This window comes from Varanus komodoensis, unplaced genomic scaffold, assembly GCF_004798865.1.
Source record: "Varanus komodoensis strain SLA01 unplaced genomic scaffold, ASM479886v1 scaffold112, whole genome shotgun sequence".
NCBI lineage: Eukaryota > Metazoa > Chordata > Lepidosauria > Squamata > Varanidae > Varanus > Varanus komodoensis.
This window is the reverse complement of record NW_025335322.1, coordinates 1009673-1024332: the sequence shown is the minus strand read 5'-3', so window position 1 is coordinate 1024332 and position 14660 is coordinate 1009673. Positions and strand designations below refer to the sequence as shown.

Here is a 14660-nt window from a genome sequence, read left to right as displayed (position 1 = left end):
AAGGAGGGTAGGTACTCGGAGGAGGGCTTTCTCTGCGGTGGCGCCCAATCTATGGAATGCGCTCCCCAGAGAGGTCCGCCTGGCGCTGTCATTATTTGTTTTTTGGCGCCAGGCGAAGACCTTTTTATTTAAGCGTCATTTTAATTGTTAATATTATGCTTATTTTATCTGGCCAGGGCGACTTATTTTATATTGTTATCTTTTGTATTTTAACTTTATGTTGTGAGCCGCCCCGAGGCTTCGGCGAATGGGGCGGCATAGAAATTTTTTAATAAATAAATAAATAAATAAATAAGGTAAGCAGCAGATTATGTCCTCTTAGCCAGCAACTTCAGGAGCAGTTCCCACTGTACTCGGGTAACACATTGCCATTTAAAGTCTACTCTTTATTCTTGAAATTGCATCTGCAGCTGTGAATTGGCATATGCATCTTTTATGCAAGTCTGTCCTTCCTTATGCCCTTTTTGGGGCAATGCAGGAGTGATCTTCCAGCCTTCAGCCACTTTGCCTACAACACCAGTGTGTTGTAGCCAGTGTGGTGTGGTGGTTAAGAGCACGGGACTGGGACTCAGACAATGTGGGTTCTAGTCCCTGCTCAGCCATGAAGCCAACTGGGTGACTTTGGGCCAGTCAGACTCTCAGCCCAAGCTACCTCACAGGGTCGTTGTTGTGGGGATAAGATGGAGGAGGAGAATGATGTAATCTGCCTTGAGTCCTTTGTCGGAAAAAGGCAGGATGTAAATCAGAAAATAAATAAATAACACCAGCACTCCGCACAGCGTCTGCACAGGATACCGGCCCTGATGTGCCAACAGTGGCCACACAACCCACTTTGAACCAAACACCAGGTATGGATAATGTCTCTACCCTCAGAGTCCCACAGCTCCTTCACTCACAGCGTGTCACACATGACGTCCCATTAGTCGGAGCGTTGTGGCAGTCGGCTATAAGGCATCACTGCAAGGAGGAGAGGGGCCTGAGGTTCAGTGGCTGAGAACTGCCTTCAGCAGGCAACAGAGGTATCCAGAGCTGGTTCTCCAGCACCAGCAAGGGTAAGCCAGTGCAGCTGTTCAGCTAATACAGAGAAGGAACCCAGATTAGAGGGGATCTTAGAAGTTCCTCAAGGACAGGCTGGGTGCATTTTTGCATCAGATTTTGTTTGGGGGAAGCTTTTCTGATGCTCCTGAAGAGAAAGGGGAGGAATGCCCACAGATGGGATGTTTTCTAGCCTAGAAATATTTCTGTGATTCTCACTTCAGGAGATGTCCCCTCGACCCCAAGGCCAGTGTTCTCCAGCACCACCCAGACGCTTCCTGGCTCTACGGTTACAAAGGGACGTTTCACTTCCATTACAATCTCGACACCAACAGCTTTGCAACCTGGCACCACCTACACCACCAAAGCCCGCCCTGAATTCACTCAGCACCATGGATCGATGACCTCCACCTACAGCCCTTCCCAATCTGCGGTCGCCTACACCACCAGCACCCACCCAAAATTCATGGTGACCTCTGGGTCAACAACCCCCACGCCCATCACCTTGACCAGCACAGATCCTCAGAACACCACACCCTCGCCTGCCAGCTCTGGCATTGCAAAGCGGTCAGATGATGATACCCCAGAGTCAGAGGAAGGTACCCCTCCTCCAGTCTTAACATAATTACTGCATCCTAAGTAATTGTTGGTTTGCTGCCCTTTACTGACCAAACTGTGGGGTGGATCACACAAGAGGGCCCCCTGCATAGAACTCAAGTGCCAAGCAGGCATATATGGGTATAGGTGCTCCTTAAGTTAACTGGGGTCTAAGCCGTTTAAGACTTTGTATGTCAATACAAACACCCTGAATTGGGCCCGGGGCCACAAGCCATAACCAAGTTAGATTTTTCAGAATAGGTGATATGTGGGCTGCTCAGGGAGTTCGTATTACTAACTGAGCGGCCCTATTCTGTACCAATTGCAATTGCCGGACCATCTTCATGGGCAGCCCCACATAGAGTGCATTGCAGTAATTAATACATCTTGATATTAACAACATCTCTCTTGCATAGGTTTATCTCCTCTCTGGCTGGCAATTGGATTTGGCAGTGGAGGAACCCTCTTACTCCTGGCTTTTCTTGTCTGCATTTATAGGCGGAAGCACAAAGGTGATTGGGGGAAGCTGGGCATGTGGGAGGCATATCCCAGGTTTTCTGGACCATGCTGTAGATGCAGAACATCTCAGCCAAGGTTATCAGTCATTTACAAAGCACTTTTGTAATCTATGATCTTTTTATTCTGGCTTCATCCTCTTGCCTTTAGCAACACTCATGCATAACAGCACATACATTAACTGGGGGTGTTTTTCCCACCAGCCTTCCTCCATAGCATAAAAGGCTTCATTCACCTAATCCCGGTATATCAAACTGCTGCTAAAAGCAAGTGAGCAGCGTTTTTAAATGGTAGCTACTTCCCTATCAGTAGTGCTGCCAGCGTTGTTTTGTCAGGGCAGAGCTCTTGTACCATCCCAATGACTGCACTGCCCTCAATGTAGGGCTGCTCAACGCAGCACTCAGGAACTTCCATTGGTCCCAAATACCCCGAGACTAGTTTGTTTGTGGCTTGAACAGTTAAAATCCATAGCTCCTTAAGGACTGGTAACATGCCCTCTAAGTCACAGGAGTCTGTAGCCAAGCTGCCAAGTCAGGTACTTAGAAGACTGCCTGCTCCAATAGGGCAGTTGGCCCAGCCATTCAGACCCCCTTCAGAGACCCTGCTCAGAGGATCCGCACCTTCTGAGATGCAGTGGCAGAGCGGAAACAGAGTATGGTGCCTGTTTTCCCCCCAGCCTGCTGCCCTGCTATACTGACAGAACAGAGGAATCATAGAATCAAACAGATGGAAGAGGCCTGGCAGGCCATCAGGTCCGCTCTGCTCAATGCAGAGCTCAAGTCTCCCATCCAGAGTCTAACCAGGCCTGACTCTGCTTAGCTTCCAAGTTTATGCTGGATCAGGTACTTCAGGCTGTTATGAGCCTAAAATGAGTGGAGATGCCGGGGATTGAACCCGGGGCCTCATACATGCAAAGCATGCGCTCTACCACTGAGCTGCATCCCCCCTGCCTTTCCCACTTTAGCTCTAGCCCCTTTAGCCTTCAGCTCTTCCATAACCCACTTAAAAATGTTTGCTTTCTGCTGCTCTGCATCAAGGGAGCAACTGCTGCATGCAGGGCAGGACTGAGCAAGGTGACTCGCCTGAGGAGTGTGGCCAGCAGCATCCATTCCTAGGAACTGCACCTCTCAATTTCTTCTCCATTTAGCTCAGAAGAGGGCTTCCCCAATGCGCTGCTGACCAGCAGAAGCCCAGAGGGGAATGTGTGTATGTCTGAGCGCATGAGTGCCATTGTGTGAGCATTCATTAAGCACCTCTTGCAGTGCAGGAACGTGATGGTGCAGTTGAGGTCACATCAGCCTTGGCCCCAGGTTTAGGCCACAGTTCAGGGACTCTGCTCTTACCTACTGTTGGGCAGCACTTTATCGTTTCTTGTTAGTATTGCTCCTTCATCTGTGAGGTGAATCGACTGCATTTGCACTTTTATCATTCAGCCAGAAGCCTCACGAACCCCAGTGTGCAAGGCAAGCTGGAAATACTTCAATCCTTCAGTGCGCGTGTGTGCTTAGAAGCGCCACCACATGTCTTGCATACTGTGCCGCTTCTCATGGCGCAAGGGACCTTCTGGGGTGGGCAGCGTTGTCATGGGGGAAGGAGCCCTTGCTGGGGTGGGAGCTCGAGCCTGACCATTCCTCTAAATGTAGAATTCTTGGTTCCCCAAGCGGAGACCAAGACGCAAAGAGAGGGGAGCCGGTGTGGTGTGGTGGGTGGCATGATGGGCTGGGTTGTCATCCCCACTTGGCCATGGAGCCGAGGGAAAGACTTTGGGCCAGTCGCTGACTCTCAGTCTAGCCTACCTCATCGGGCTGCTGGGGCCATAAAAATGGCAAGGAGCAGGAGCATGTACACCTCCTCACAAGAAAAGGCAGGACAGAGATGGAAAAAATAAACAAAGCCTTCTCTTCACCACACTCTTTTTCTTCTTTTCTTTGCAGATAACAGACAGAACTCAAGCAGGTGAATGAGGATAAGACCATGGACTTGTTTCCTTTGCATGTGGGTTCTCTGAACCCACTCAATATTTAGATGCCTTTTTTAAAATGCAGGGACAAAAGGGATAAAAACGAAAAGGTCACCACATACGTGCACACAGGATACTGTCCTGAGGCCGGTGCAAAGATAGCTCCTACCTGGGGAAAGCCAACACTAGCAGATATGTTTCAGCAAACTCCTGAAGCCCCTCAGTGCTGAGCCTGGACATACTTCAGAGCAGAGGTCCTTGTGCCAGGTGGGCACCACTGCCAAGACAGCCCAGCTCCTTGTCGTCACCACACGGAACTCCACAGCCCATGGCACAGACAGCAGGGCTACAGCTGCTATCGCATCTCGTGGGGATGCGCTTGATCAATCAAGCAACAGGTCATGTGAAGAATTCCTTTCTCTTGGCTGAGCCCCTTCCCCACAAGAGTCAAGGTCCGGCAAGCAGCCATTCCAGGGAGGATTACACTTTCCTTCCCAGGCAGGATGCCTAGATGTATCAGGCAGGTAGTCATCCAGCTGGTATAGATGGCTCATTAATGCATAGGGGAGAGAGGAAAGCTTAACCTGTTTAACTTAGCACGAGCACTTCTCCAAGTTGTGCAATGAAGTTCTCTGACCAAAAACCAAAAACTGCATGCAAAAATGCTCCTCACAGGAAAAATTCTATTTGGGAATACATTTCATCCTTCTTTATTTCTTGCAACAAATGTGAGCATCGAGGCATGTGGAAATGCATGTATTTGGAGAAATGTGCACAAACACGCTTTAAAAAAAATATCTCTATATATATCTATATATAGATATATATATATAGACTTTTCCATCCTTGCCTACCACTACATTCTGACCACTTCCCAATTTCTTTGTTTCTAAGAAAGACATTACGGGACAAGCTGGCCATGCTAGAATCATTATTTCCTTCTGCTATTTTTCAGTGCTAACTTCTTCCTTACCAAATTCCTTTCCAGGAAGTACTGGAGGACACTGAATCCTCAAATGTCGCTGCGGATGAGTCGGTACGGAGCCTTGAACGTGCCTCTTCTGCATATCCTTTGCATATTCCATCCATACCTCCATAGGAGAAGGAAATAGGACCTATTGCCCCCCACCCACCCCCACAGCACAGCAGTCCTTATTCCTTGGTCTGCCATCCAGGACTCCCAGCAGCCAAAGCAGATTCAGACATGCTCCTTGAACTGGGTTCCCTCCCATCTGTTTCCCACTGGCCCTGTCCTACTCATAGAAGAACATGCCTCACCTGTTGAACATCTGCAGGCCAGGCTGCTCTTGAAGGCAGGGCCAGCTAAAAAGGGCTGGCAGCTCTGAGGCCGGTGCCCCTTCACAATCACTGCCCAGTGATGTGGCTGGGGCTGGACCATGGCGCTCAGTCCAGGGCCCCACTGCCCATGGAGCAGACCAATCGCCAGCCCAAGAGGGGGGCCTGGTGAGGGCGGCAGGGGAACTCGCCTGTTATTCAAGTCCCCATGACATGCTGTGATCTGAGCACAGCTGAGGCACGCAATTCTCTTCCAAGAGGAGCTGCGACGGCCACCGGTCCGGAGCATTTGACAAGGGGGTTGGACCAATTCTTGGCTGAGGAAGCTCTCAGCAGCTGCTGGCCTCTGCATGAGCGTCAAGATCAGAGGCAGCATGCCCATCGCTGGGGAACGGGGCTGTGGGAGAGCTGTGAGTGCTATCCACTGTGTGAACCAGACTAGACAGACCTTTGTCTGACCCGACAGGGCTCTTGTGCTCCTACCGTGAGTCAAGCATGCGAAACTGCACACAAAGTATTTCTGTTTGTCTCAAATCATGGTTGGCAAAACAGCTTTGGCTTCCGTATTGCTCTGACATATCAGGAGTCTCAAAGCCATTGCAAAGCATGGAACAATTCTTTTTTTGTGTGTGTGGTGTGGGGGAGCCCCATGTTAGAGGGGAATGGATCTTCATGGCCATCTAACAGGAGCCACGTGAGACCATGTGGGCATGCTGGGAGTTGGGGCCTTTTTTCTCTCTGAACAGGGTTGTGCCTTAAACCCTAAAGCATTGAAATTATCCGGCTGCACGGCTGTATCTCCCACTGTCCCAGAGTCCCTACACTGCTAACATGATCGTTCCTCTTTCAGATGCATTGCGGACCCCATGAGAAACTCCATCAGTAAGTGAAAAGTTGGGAGGGGTCCCGAGGAGGGTTACCATTTCTCCTCTTTGCCATCGCTTAGCACTCTGCCATTTAAAATGATTTAACTGCTTTCACTCTAGTAGCCCAACATGCAACAGGGAGGGGTAAGCAAAGGCTGGGTTCCCAAGGATGCCCCCCCCCCCCCGCCGCATCTCAAAAAAGCGTTCTGCTTTGTACAAGGGAGCCCCGCCACCTGCTGGCCAGCCAAAGATTTGCGGCTAAAGGAAAGCCCCGCTGGCTAGGAAGGTCTTGAAAGGAAACACAGTACGCCAGTGACGCTTCCCAAGGTTGTTCCGCCATTAGGTCCCCAAGGACAGAACTGGCCCATGCAGCTGCAGCCAGCGAGCCGAGACTGGGGCATTCTTCCCAAGGCCAAACCCCCAGTGGCAAAACACGGGGCTGCATCACGGAAGAGGCACAGAAACGACAGCCTCAGCTCCGGAGCAGACCACATGTTCCCTGTAAGTTTCAAGTTCAAAGTGTACACGACCGCAGCGGATTTCTAACCCCAGCTTCTAGCTGCGTCTCTGTTGCCTTCCTTTCTTTTTCCCCTCCAGGATATCGATCCAACTTACACACTCCTTGGGATGTCCTGCTCAACGTTCTTCCAGGAAGAAGACAAGGGCCTCTCGAAGAAGGAGCACGTCTATTCAGAGTTTTCTGTTTAGTCTACTCATCTCTGCCCACAATCAAAAATCCTTCCCGTACCCTGTACAACCTCCTCTATACCCTGAAGCATCCATGGCCAGCAGCTGCCCTGCCTCTGCTTGAAGACCTCCACAAACGGAGAGCCTCATGTCTCCCTGGGCAGCTGCTGCCACTGCTGTGACCACTAGGATGCTCTTCCAGATGTTCCAGAAGCCTGGGCCTCCATAAACTGAATGTGCTGTGAAGTGGGAAGAGGGGATCAGAAGAAACACATGCAGCGTGTGTGCATGCATGTATGCCACCAATGCTTGCATGTGCTGCCCCTGGCACCGCCCTTTGTCCCAAAAGCTTTGTGCAGCTCTTCCCTACAGACACAAGACGGCATCTTCCACTGGAAGACTCCCCAGCGCAAGACGGACTAAAAAAAAAAAAAAATTCAAAGTTTTTCCCCCCTCTCACCATATAGAACTCCACAGGGTCACCGCACAAAGCTGATGGGCGGGAGGTCCAGGAGAGAGGAGAGGAAGGCCTTCTTCATGCAGTGCCATCAAGCCATGAAATTCCCCTGCCAAAATGTAGTGGGGGTGGCGCCAGTCTGGATGGCTTCAGAAGGGGGTTGGGCAAATTCATATCAGTCGCTACGAGCCCCGACGGCCGTGGCTACTCCAGTCTCAGAGGCACTGTGTGCTTAAGTTGCTGGGGAACATGGGCAGGAAGGTGCCGTGCCAGTCACGTCCCATTTGCGGGTTGCCCCTGGGAATCGGGTCGGCCACTCTGTGCACAGCATGCTGGACTAGATGGATTCCAGCAGGGCATTCCCTACGTTCTTCTAGATGGATCTTCCAAGCAGGGATCCCTGTTTGGAAATGTGTATTACCAGAAAAATTCCACTGCTGAGGATTGCCCCATCGCTGTAACTCCGTGGTGGGAGCAGCTTTATAGAAGGAAAAATACAGCAATGGTCAGCTGTGAAATAACCAGATTTAACAGCAGATAAGACACCCGTCTTCCTGGCTTTGGTCTGCTCAAGTAATTAAAAGATGTTTTTCCTATCTGACTGTAAACTGTATATTGAAATAAAAGGAAAAAGGAAAGCTTGCTGGGTTATTTTTTTTAGAGACCACTTACACAGATGCACATTCCCAAGTGCTTGGATTTCTTGCTGCAGGGTATTCTCTAGCCCCCCTTTTTTAAAAAGCATCTTTTTCAGTTTCTCCACTTCCAAATATACAGACTTGTATTCTGTTTTGTTTCTTTATGAATACATGATATGGGTTGGTACATGTCACGCAACGAGAATGACCATTCAGGAACATAACTAGTTCTTGATTCCATAGAGCTATATTGAGTCAAAAGCTCATTTCATCTAGAAGGCCCACCTTTCTAGAACACGTTCCTAACTGAGGCTCACCTAGTACCAGTTCTACCATTCTTTTGGTGCCAGATTAATATTGCCCCTACACCAAGGCATTTACCTTTAAACAATACATGGGAGCATTTTGTCAGCTGTGGTTAAGAGCATGAAACTGGTACTCAGAAGGTCTGGATTCTAGTCTCCACTCAGGCATGGAGGTCTCACTGGGTGACTTTGAGCCAGCCATAGACTCTCATCCCAACCTACCTCACAGAGTTGTTGTTGTGAGGATAAGATGGAGACAATTAGGGAAGGCAGCCTGAGTTCCTTGAAAGGAGAAAAGACAAGATATAAGACATAAATCTAGCCCAGTACGGTCAGCACAGACTGGCAGCAAAGCTCCTCCAGGACCTCAGGCAGGTCTTCCAGTCCTACCCGGAGGTCTTGAGCACTTTCTTGCAGGGGTACTGCCACTGACCCCCTGCAGCCCTTCAGCACATGGATCCACATTTCCCCAGGTCCAGGGGAAGGTTCCCATCGACAGCTATGAGCTGGAGGATCACTGATCAGACAGGAGAAACTGCCTTGATGGGAAAATGCCCTACCAGGTTCACTCGTTGCCTCTATTTACATGCAGCACCAAGTGTTTTGTTCCGGCAGATTTTTTGTTTACTCCGCTAAATGGTAGATATTAACCCTGGCTGAAGACTGCCTTGAACGCTCCTGCTGCACTGCTTTTCGCTCTACTGCTATTGTGCCATTTTAATACTCATCTCAAATGTGTTTACATTTGAAGCATTCTCTGTTTTTCCTTAGCTTTCTAGCAATAAGGCTATTAAAAACAGCCTAGAACACAAAAGACACAAACTAAGGGACGAGCTTCTCGAGAACTCGCAGTACATAAGCAGCCGAAGTGCTCTAGACCGGAAGTGCCGCTGACACCCCCTGTGTTACCCGCAGCGTTATCAGACCTGCCTCCAATCGCTCACCTTGGAATTTGCTCCCTTCCCCGGCCACCTCAACTCCTTGCACATGAGCTGCACGGTCCAGAGTCCAGGTAGGCAAAGCCGTCCGGTTGCCCCTTTCCAACTGAGCTAGCGGAACCGAGCAAGGAAGGAAGGAAGGAGACGCCTCTTCCGTGTAGAAGCCCACCGCCTCTCCCCCAACACCATGGAGTACGTGAATGCGCTGGCACCATCCACGTTGCTGAAGTGAGTACCGGGGGTCACAGAGGTGGGGTTGGAGAGGGAGAAGGGGCACTGGGGGCTGGCTAGAGGCTTCTGCGTACCTCCTGGCCAAGAGGTACCACCTACCTGTCTTTCCCACTCCCTGGCAGTCCTTGGACAAAACCCCCATGCCTTCTCTTCCCCATTACCACCACTCCTTCTAATATCAAACTCAGTTAGCAAATGCCCACAGGATTACCGCAATATGGAGATGCCAGGAAACAAGAGAGGATCACAGCATGCTTGGAAAGCTAAGGATTTTTCTTTAGAAGTATTTTGGAAAGGGAAGATTCAAGGGACAGAAGTCCCTAAAAATCTTTCCATGGGCGACAGAATGCCAGCTAGTTTTGTGGTGCAAATGGGGGGTGGGGGGCTAAGAGGAAGGAAGAGCAGCAGCAGGATGGAATGGAGCACCTTAGGAAAAGGACTGGCTGGCATCCTGCACCGAAGTGCTAGACACTGCAACATTTTGTCGCAGAAGCCACTGGTGTGCATTCACACTTTCGGTGTCCACAGAACAAGAGAAACCCACTCTCAGGTCCCAACTCACAGCCATTTCACTCATGACTCAAGTCTGTGAAAGGTGGCGGCGGGGGCACAATGACCTCATGCTGAGCCTGAGTCAGAGGAACGATCGAACGATGGATCGCTTTCATCAGCGGGGACCAGCACCCTCACCTTCACGCTGCCCCACCCCTCCCACGTCCATCCTCCATCCTTCTGTCACCTCCTTTCTGGTGGAAAGAGCCTGGAACCTGGACTCTGGCATCAGCTGCCAGCGACCAGGAGCACCTCCACCCGCCGCTTTGCGGAGAGCAATTATTAGCCACTGTAGAAGCCCGTCCCGGCGCATAAGCAGAGTACAAGTGCTCTGGACAGAGCGTGTGCTAGTTCCCGGAGTGGGACACTAGCTGCTTTTGCACAGTGCCGCCGTGCGCTCTGGGATCCACAGCGCGATCTCGCTTTGTCCCGCAGGTCTGTCTCTAGTGCAGGCTCGGAACTCACCCGGCGAGTCTGGGCTCCAAGCCCCCCACCCCAGCGGCCCTTCCGAGTCTGCGACCACAAGCGCAACGTCCGCAAGGGGCTGACGGCAGGGACCCTGAAGGAGCTGCTAGTCAAGGTGAGCATTCTCCCCCCCACACACACACCACGAGAGCATCGGTTGTCGCACCAGCAAATTGGGAACAGTGGCCTAAATCAAAGCATCTTGATGAGAGGAGCACAAGCAGTGGGGTTTGCTGGCCTTTGCAAATTATGGAGAAGGGGGCTATGCTACAAGTCCACAGGAGCACAAGAAACAGCACTAGAAAACTCCCGTTTCTTCAGTGCCACCACTGCTTCCACTGCAAACAAAAACAAGTTTCTAGCCCTTATGAATGCAAAGTTACTCTTGAAAGTATGCGAGTAGTCTTAGGAGGGAAAAAGGCACACAAGATATCCAGACAGCTAAATAGGCCTACCTGTTCATGACTAGCTAAGTAAGAATTAGTAATAATAGCAGAGTTGTCTATTCACTATGGCTTACAGATTCAAGCATGCTTCTGTTGCATTATCTTAGTTGATTTTTTCTCTTTCCCGCCTCCATGAACTTGTCCAGTCCCCCTTGAAGCCATCAAGAGCCAGCAGGCAATGTGTATTGCAGGAGAGTGACCACAGAAGGGGGCTAGTCTTTGAGTAGTCTTACATGTTCTACCATGTAGAACATTGCTCCGATCTTACAAAAGATCAGATGAATGCGGAAACTGCTCTATTTTCAAGAACTCAGCTGTTTAGGGTGCATAATTCTCCCCTCGGTGGAGAATTTAGGGCATGGACTCTCAAGTCCCTTAGCAGACAAAGACACAAAACATAGGCAGCAACAGCGGTGCCCTCGCCCCCAAAGCCCCCAACTGTTCCTTTCCTTCTTATCCAGGCAAAGGAGACACTGCTCATCTCCGGTGTCATTTCCTTGGTTCTGGAGGAAGACGGCACCTCTGTGGAGACCCAGGAGTTCTTCGAAGTTCTTGACGACAACACGACCCTGATGGCACTTGAGAAAGGCCAGAAGTGGAGCCACGGAAAGGTGAGGAGGCAGGGTGGAAAACAGCACCGAGATCCCTTGCATCCAAACGGCTGGGTAGACAAGGCTGCTGGATGAAACATCATGAGCTGCCTTATATGTTGGCCCACTGGCCCATGGAATACACTGTTGTCTTCAGATGGAGTGGAGACTTTCTCTTCCCTACAAGAAGCTATTTAAGCACAGGGAAAGTCCACTGGGAAGGGCAGCAGATGGTGGGTGTTCCCAGGCCAAAACATGGCGAACTACCTGGGCATGCAGTAATTGAACCCAGGACTTCCTACATGCAAGGCAGCTGCTCTGCTGCAGCCCTAAACACACCCACAAAACAGGACCGGGAAAACTTGTCTCCCTCCAGATGTTTTTGCCTATGACTCCCTTCATCCCTCACATCCGATGAGTTATGGGCCAAAACATCTGGAACTTTGCCCTAAAGGAAGGAGCCACCCACAGAATGGCACACCAAGGTTAAGTGGATGGGGCTGAAGGATTTACAGGCAGATCCACACGACCCGGGTGGATCAGTCAACACGAACAGGGAGCCTCCTTGGGCAACTGATCGGAGGCCAACCAGGAAGTACAAAAGGGAAGACAGAGGGTGCGTGGCAGACGAAAGCCCCCCGGCCACTCAAGTGCCGTAGGGCATCCGCACTCCTCTGTGTCACCCGGTTCTTGCAGGGTTGTACAAGTCGGCGGGGCGCTGGAGGGCACTGCAGATCTGAACATAAAATGAACATCTCCATCGTCTGATGCCAGATGCATCCCCACCCTGGCCTCCTCTCCAACCTCCATGTTTTTTGTTCTTTCTCCTGCACACTATTTTCAATAAACTGTTGCAAAAGGGCAGGATGGAAAAACAAAGCCTCAGGGGGGATTTGAATTTTTTAAAAACCACGCAAACCCTAAAATGCAATTAAAAGCAGCCACAATGAAAGCAAGCATTGAAAGCCAAAGCAAAATGGCAATTTTAGAAGAACCTCTAATGCCATTCAAAGCCCATGAAGAGCAGAGAGACTGTGCAGCACCGGAAGGATGACAAGGGACCTCTTCAGGCACGGCAGACAAGCAGGGCTGGCAGAGGGACGGGCAGAGAACTCCACAGTGAACTGGCTTTTCCCAAGAGGCAGCGATTCTGCAGACTGGCAGGCTTTAGAAAAATTATGCATCTTTATGCAAACGTTCATTAGAAATACATGGAACTGAAACTCATACATAAAACGCACATTTTCCCCCGCAAGCTAAAGCATGGAAGTACACCGAGACCGCATTTTTGCAAGAGCAAATTTGTGCCTTTGTCCATCTGCAGGGCAGCAGCCGCGCATTCGCGCTCAGTCGCGAGAAGCCCCGGAACAGCCGCGACATCGCCCGCATCACGTTCGACGTGTACAAGCTCAACCCCCGAGACCTCTTCGGCAGCCTCAACGTGTCCGCGACCTTCTATGGCCTCTACTCCATGAGCTGCGATTTCAAGTGCCTGGGACCCAAGAAGGTGCTGAGGTAAGCTGGCCCCTCTGCACCCCAAGGAGAAGAGGCAGGAGGAAGGGGGCAGGGAAGAGACACCTGCGGAAAAGCATCTGTCTCCCCAAACGCCACACGGGTGCTGTTTTGCCCAGCTCTACCCGGCCTGCACAGCATTCCCACTCAGCTGTCCAGGCCTCCAGGATCCGGCCCCCACCCACTGCACCATCCTTCCCAGGAAGCACAGCTCCCAGTCCCCGACGGTGGGAAGTCGAAACAAGGTCTCTTTAGTCGCAGCCGCCCCCAGCAGCCTGTGGCCCTTTCTCCCACTAGGCTCAGCTCCAGGTTAAAACTGGCCGGTTGTCCTATCCCCACCTCAGTATAGGTGGGTTCAAGCAGCCTTCTGCTGACTGATGCCCTCTGGATTTATTTATGCTACATACGAGGGCTGTTGCACAATAAAATATATGCGCAGTGGCTGGTTGGGAATGATGGGAGTTATAGTCCAAAACATCTGGAGGGCTTCAGGCTAGAGGAGGATGGTTTATATCAAACCTGATCTCACTGCTGGGTTTACTGCTCATTTGGCAGAATTCCGGGGGAGCTTCTATTTGGCTGACTTAACACTCCTCGACGGGCCCTTTGGAGAGAAGTGACTCAGAGCACTAGTGTAAGCCAAGGGTGGCCTTCCAGGTGTGAACTACAACTCCCATCAGCCCTAGCCAGCACAGCCAATGGTGAGCAGCGATGGGAGCTGTAGTCCAAGAACAGCAGGAAGGCGGCACACTCCTCACCTCCGAAACCAACGAACCGTTCTCTCTCTCTCTCCTTGGCACAAGGGAGGTCCTGCGAGTGGCGTCCGCCGTCATGCAGGGCATCGGGCACATCCTCCTGGGAGCGTCCCACTACATCCACCGCCTTCTGGAGGGCGGGGACAACTGGCACCCACACGCCCGGCTGAGAACCTATGAAGGGTGATGCCACCCCCGCCCGAAGGACCGCGGCAGAGAGCTTCCCGCCCGCGTCCAGCGCTGCGCAAATCTCAGGGCTGTAGCTTGACTGGGGACGCTGATTAAAAACAGAATTTGCACACAAACCAACGGGGAGGGCCTTGGGGGAGGGGTCCCTCCCTGCCACCCCCTCAGAGCGAGGGGATGCCGAGGAGGCTGATCCCGGGCTGGCAGGGGTGGGCTTGGCCGTCTGATGGGCCCTTCTTGCAAGAGGAAAGCCGCTGGAACAGTGAGCTGGGTTGTGGGCCTAATTCAGTGCCACCTATCACGACCACCAGCAAGTCCCTATGGTTGGCGGATAGCTGGGGTAGGTGGGAGGCCCGCCCGGTCCAGCACACGGTTCCCCAGAGCATCCCAAAGCGTCTCTGGCAACCCTGATAGAATGCAGATGCCAGGCTGGCCCTTCTGCCTGCAGGAAATTGCTGGGCTACCGGAGCTCCCCTCCTGTCTGCGGACGCAATGGCTCTGCCTGGCCCTCCATTTCCCGAGTACCAAGAGTACGACAGCAAGGCCCGTGGCCCAGTGACTGGGTCCAGCCAAGATAATCCACCCCCGAGGGCTGAGTATGGGCTCTCACTAAACCATGGGTTGTTGA

At 51.5% G+C, this 14660-nt stretch overlaps 2 protein-coding genes and 1 non-coding gene across 3 annotated transcripts in view; 2 read left to right on the top strand and 1 right to left on the bottom strand.

Moving 5' to 3' along the window:
* Positions 1-1707, top strand: part of LOC123018629 (mucin-2-like) — a 6192-nt gene extending 4485 nt beyond the window's left edge. Inside the window, exon 5 of the mRNA XM_044420901.1 lies at positions 1260-1707. Within this exon, the coding sequence (XP_044276836.1) occupies positions 1260-1660 (401 nt within the window). The 3' untranslated portion in view covers positions 1661-1707. The remainder of the gene's footprint in view (positions 1-1259) is intronic.
* A 1314-nt stretch (positions 1708-3021) lies between these two features.
* Positions 3022-3093, bottom strand: TRNAA-UGC. Its single transcript has one exon. It is a non-coding gene; the product is annotated as a tRNA-Ala (tRNA).
* Positions 3094-9441: 6348 nt separating this feature from the next.
* CIDEB (cell death inducing DFFA like effector b) lies at positions 9442-14141 on the top strand. Its single transcript, XM_044420980.1, has 5 exons — positions 9442-9523; positions 10514-10658; positions 11451-11600; positions 12904-13094; positions 13895-14141. Exons 1-5 carry the CDS (start codon positions 9483-9485, stop codon positions 14031-14033), a joined length of 666 nt encoding a protein of 221 aa, XP_044276915.1. The 5' UTR covers positions 9442-9482; the 3' UTR covers positions 14034-14141.
* Positions 14142-14660: the final 519 nt, after the last annotated feature.

What these genes read in the sequence shown, in the direction of transcription:
- CIDEB (XM_044420980.1), top strand. Translation starts at nt 9,483, where the DNA reads ATGGAGTACGTGAATGCGCTGGCACCATCCACGTTGCTGAA. An exon ending in GCACCATCCACGTTGCTGAA is followed by an intron (nt 9,524 to 10,513) that starts GTGAGTACCGGG and finishes TTTGTCCCGCAG; the next exon opens with GTCTGTCTCTAGTGCAGGCT. An exon ending in GGACCCAAGAAGGTGCTGAG is followed by an intron (nt 13,095 to 13,894) that starts GTAAGCTGGCCC and finishes CCTTGGCACAAG; the next exon opens with GGAGGTCCTGCGAGTGGCGT.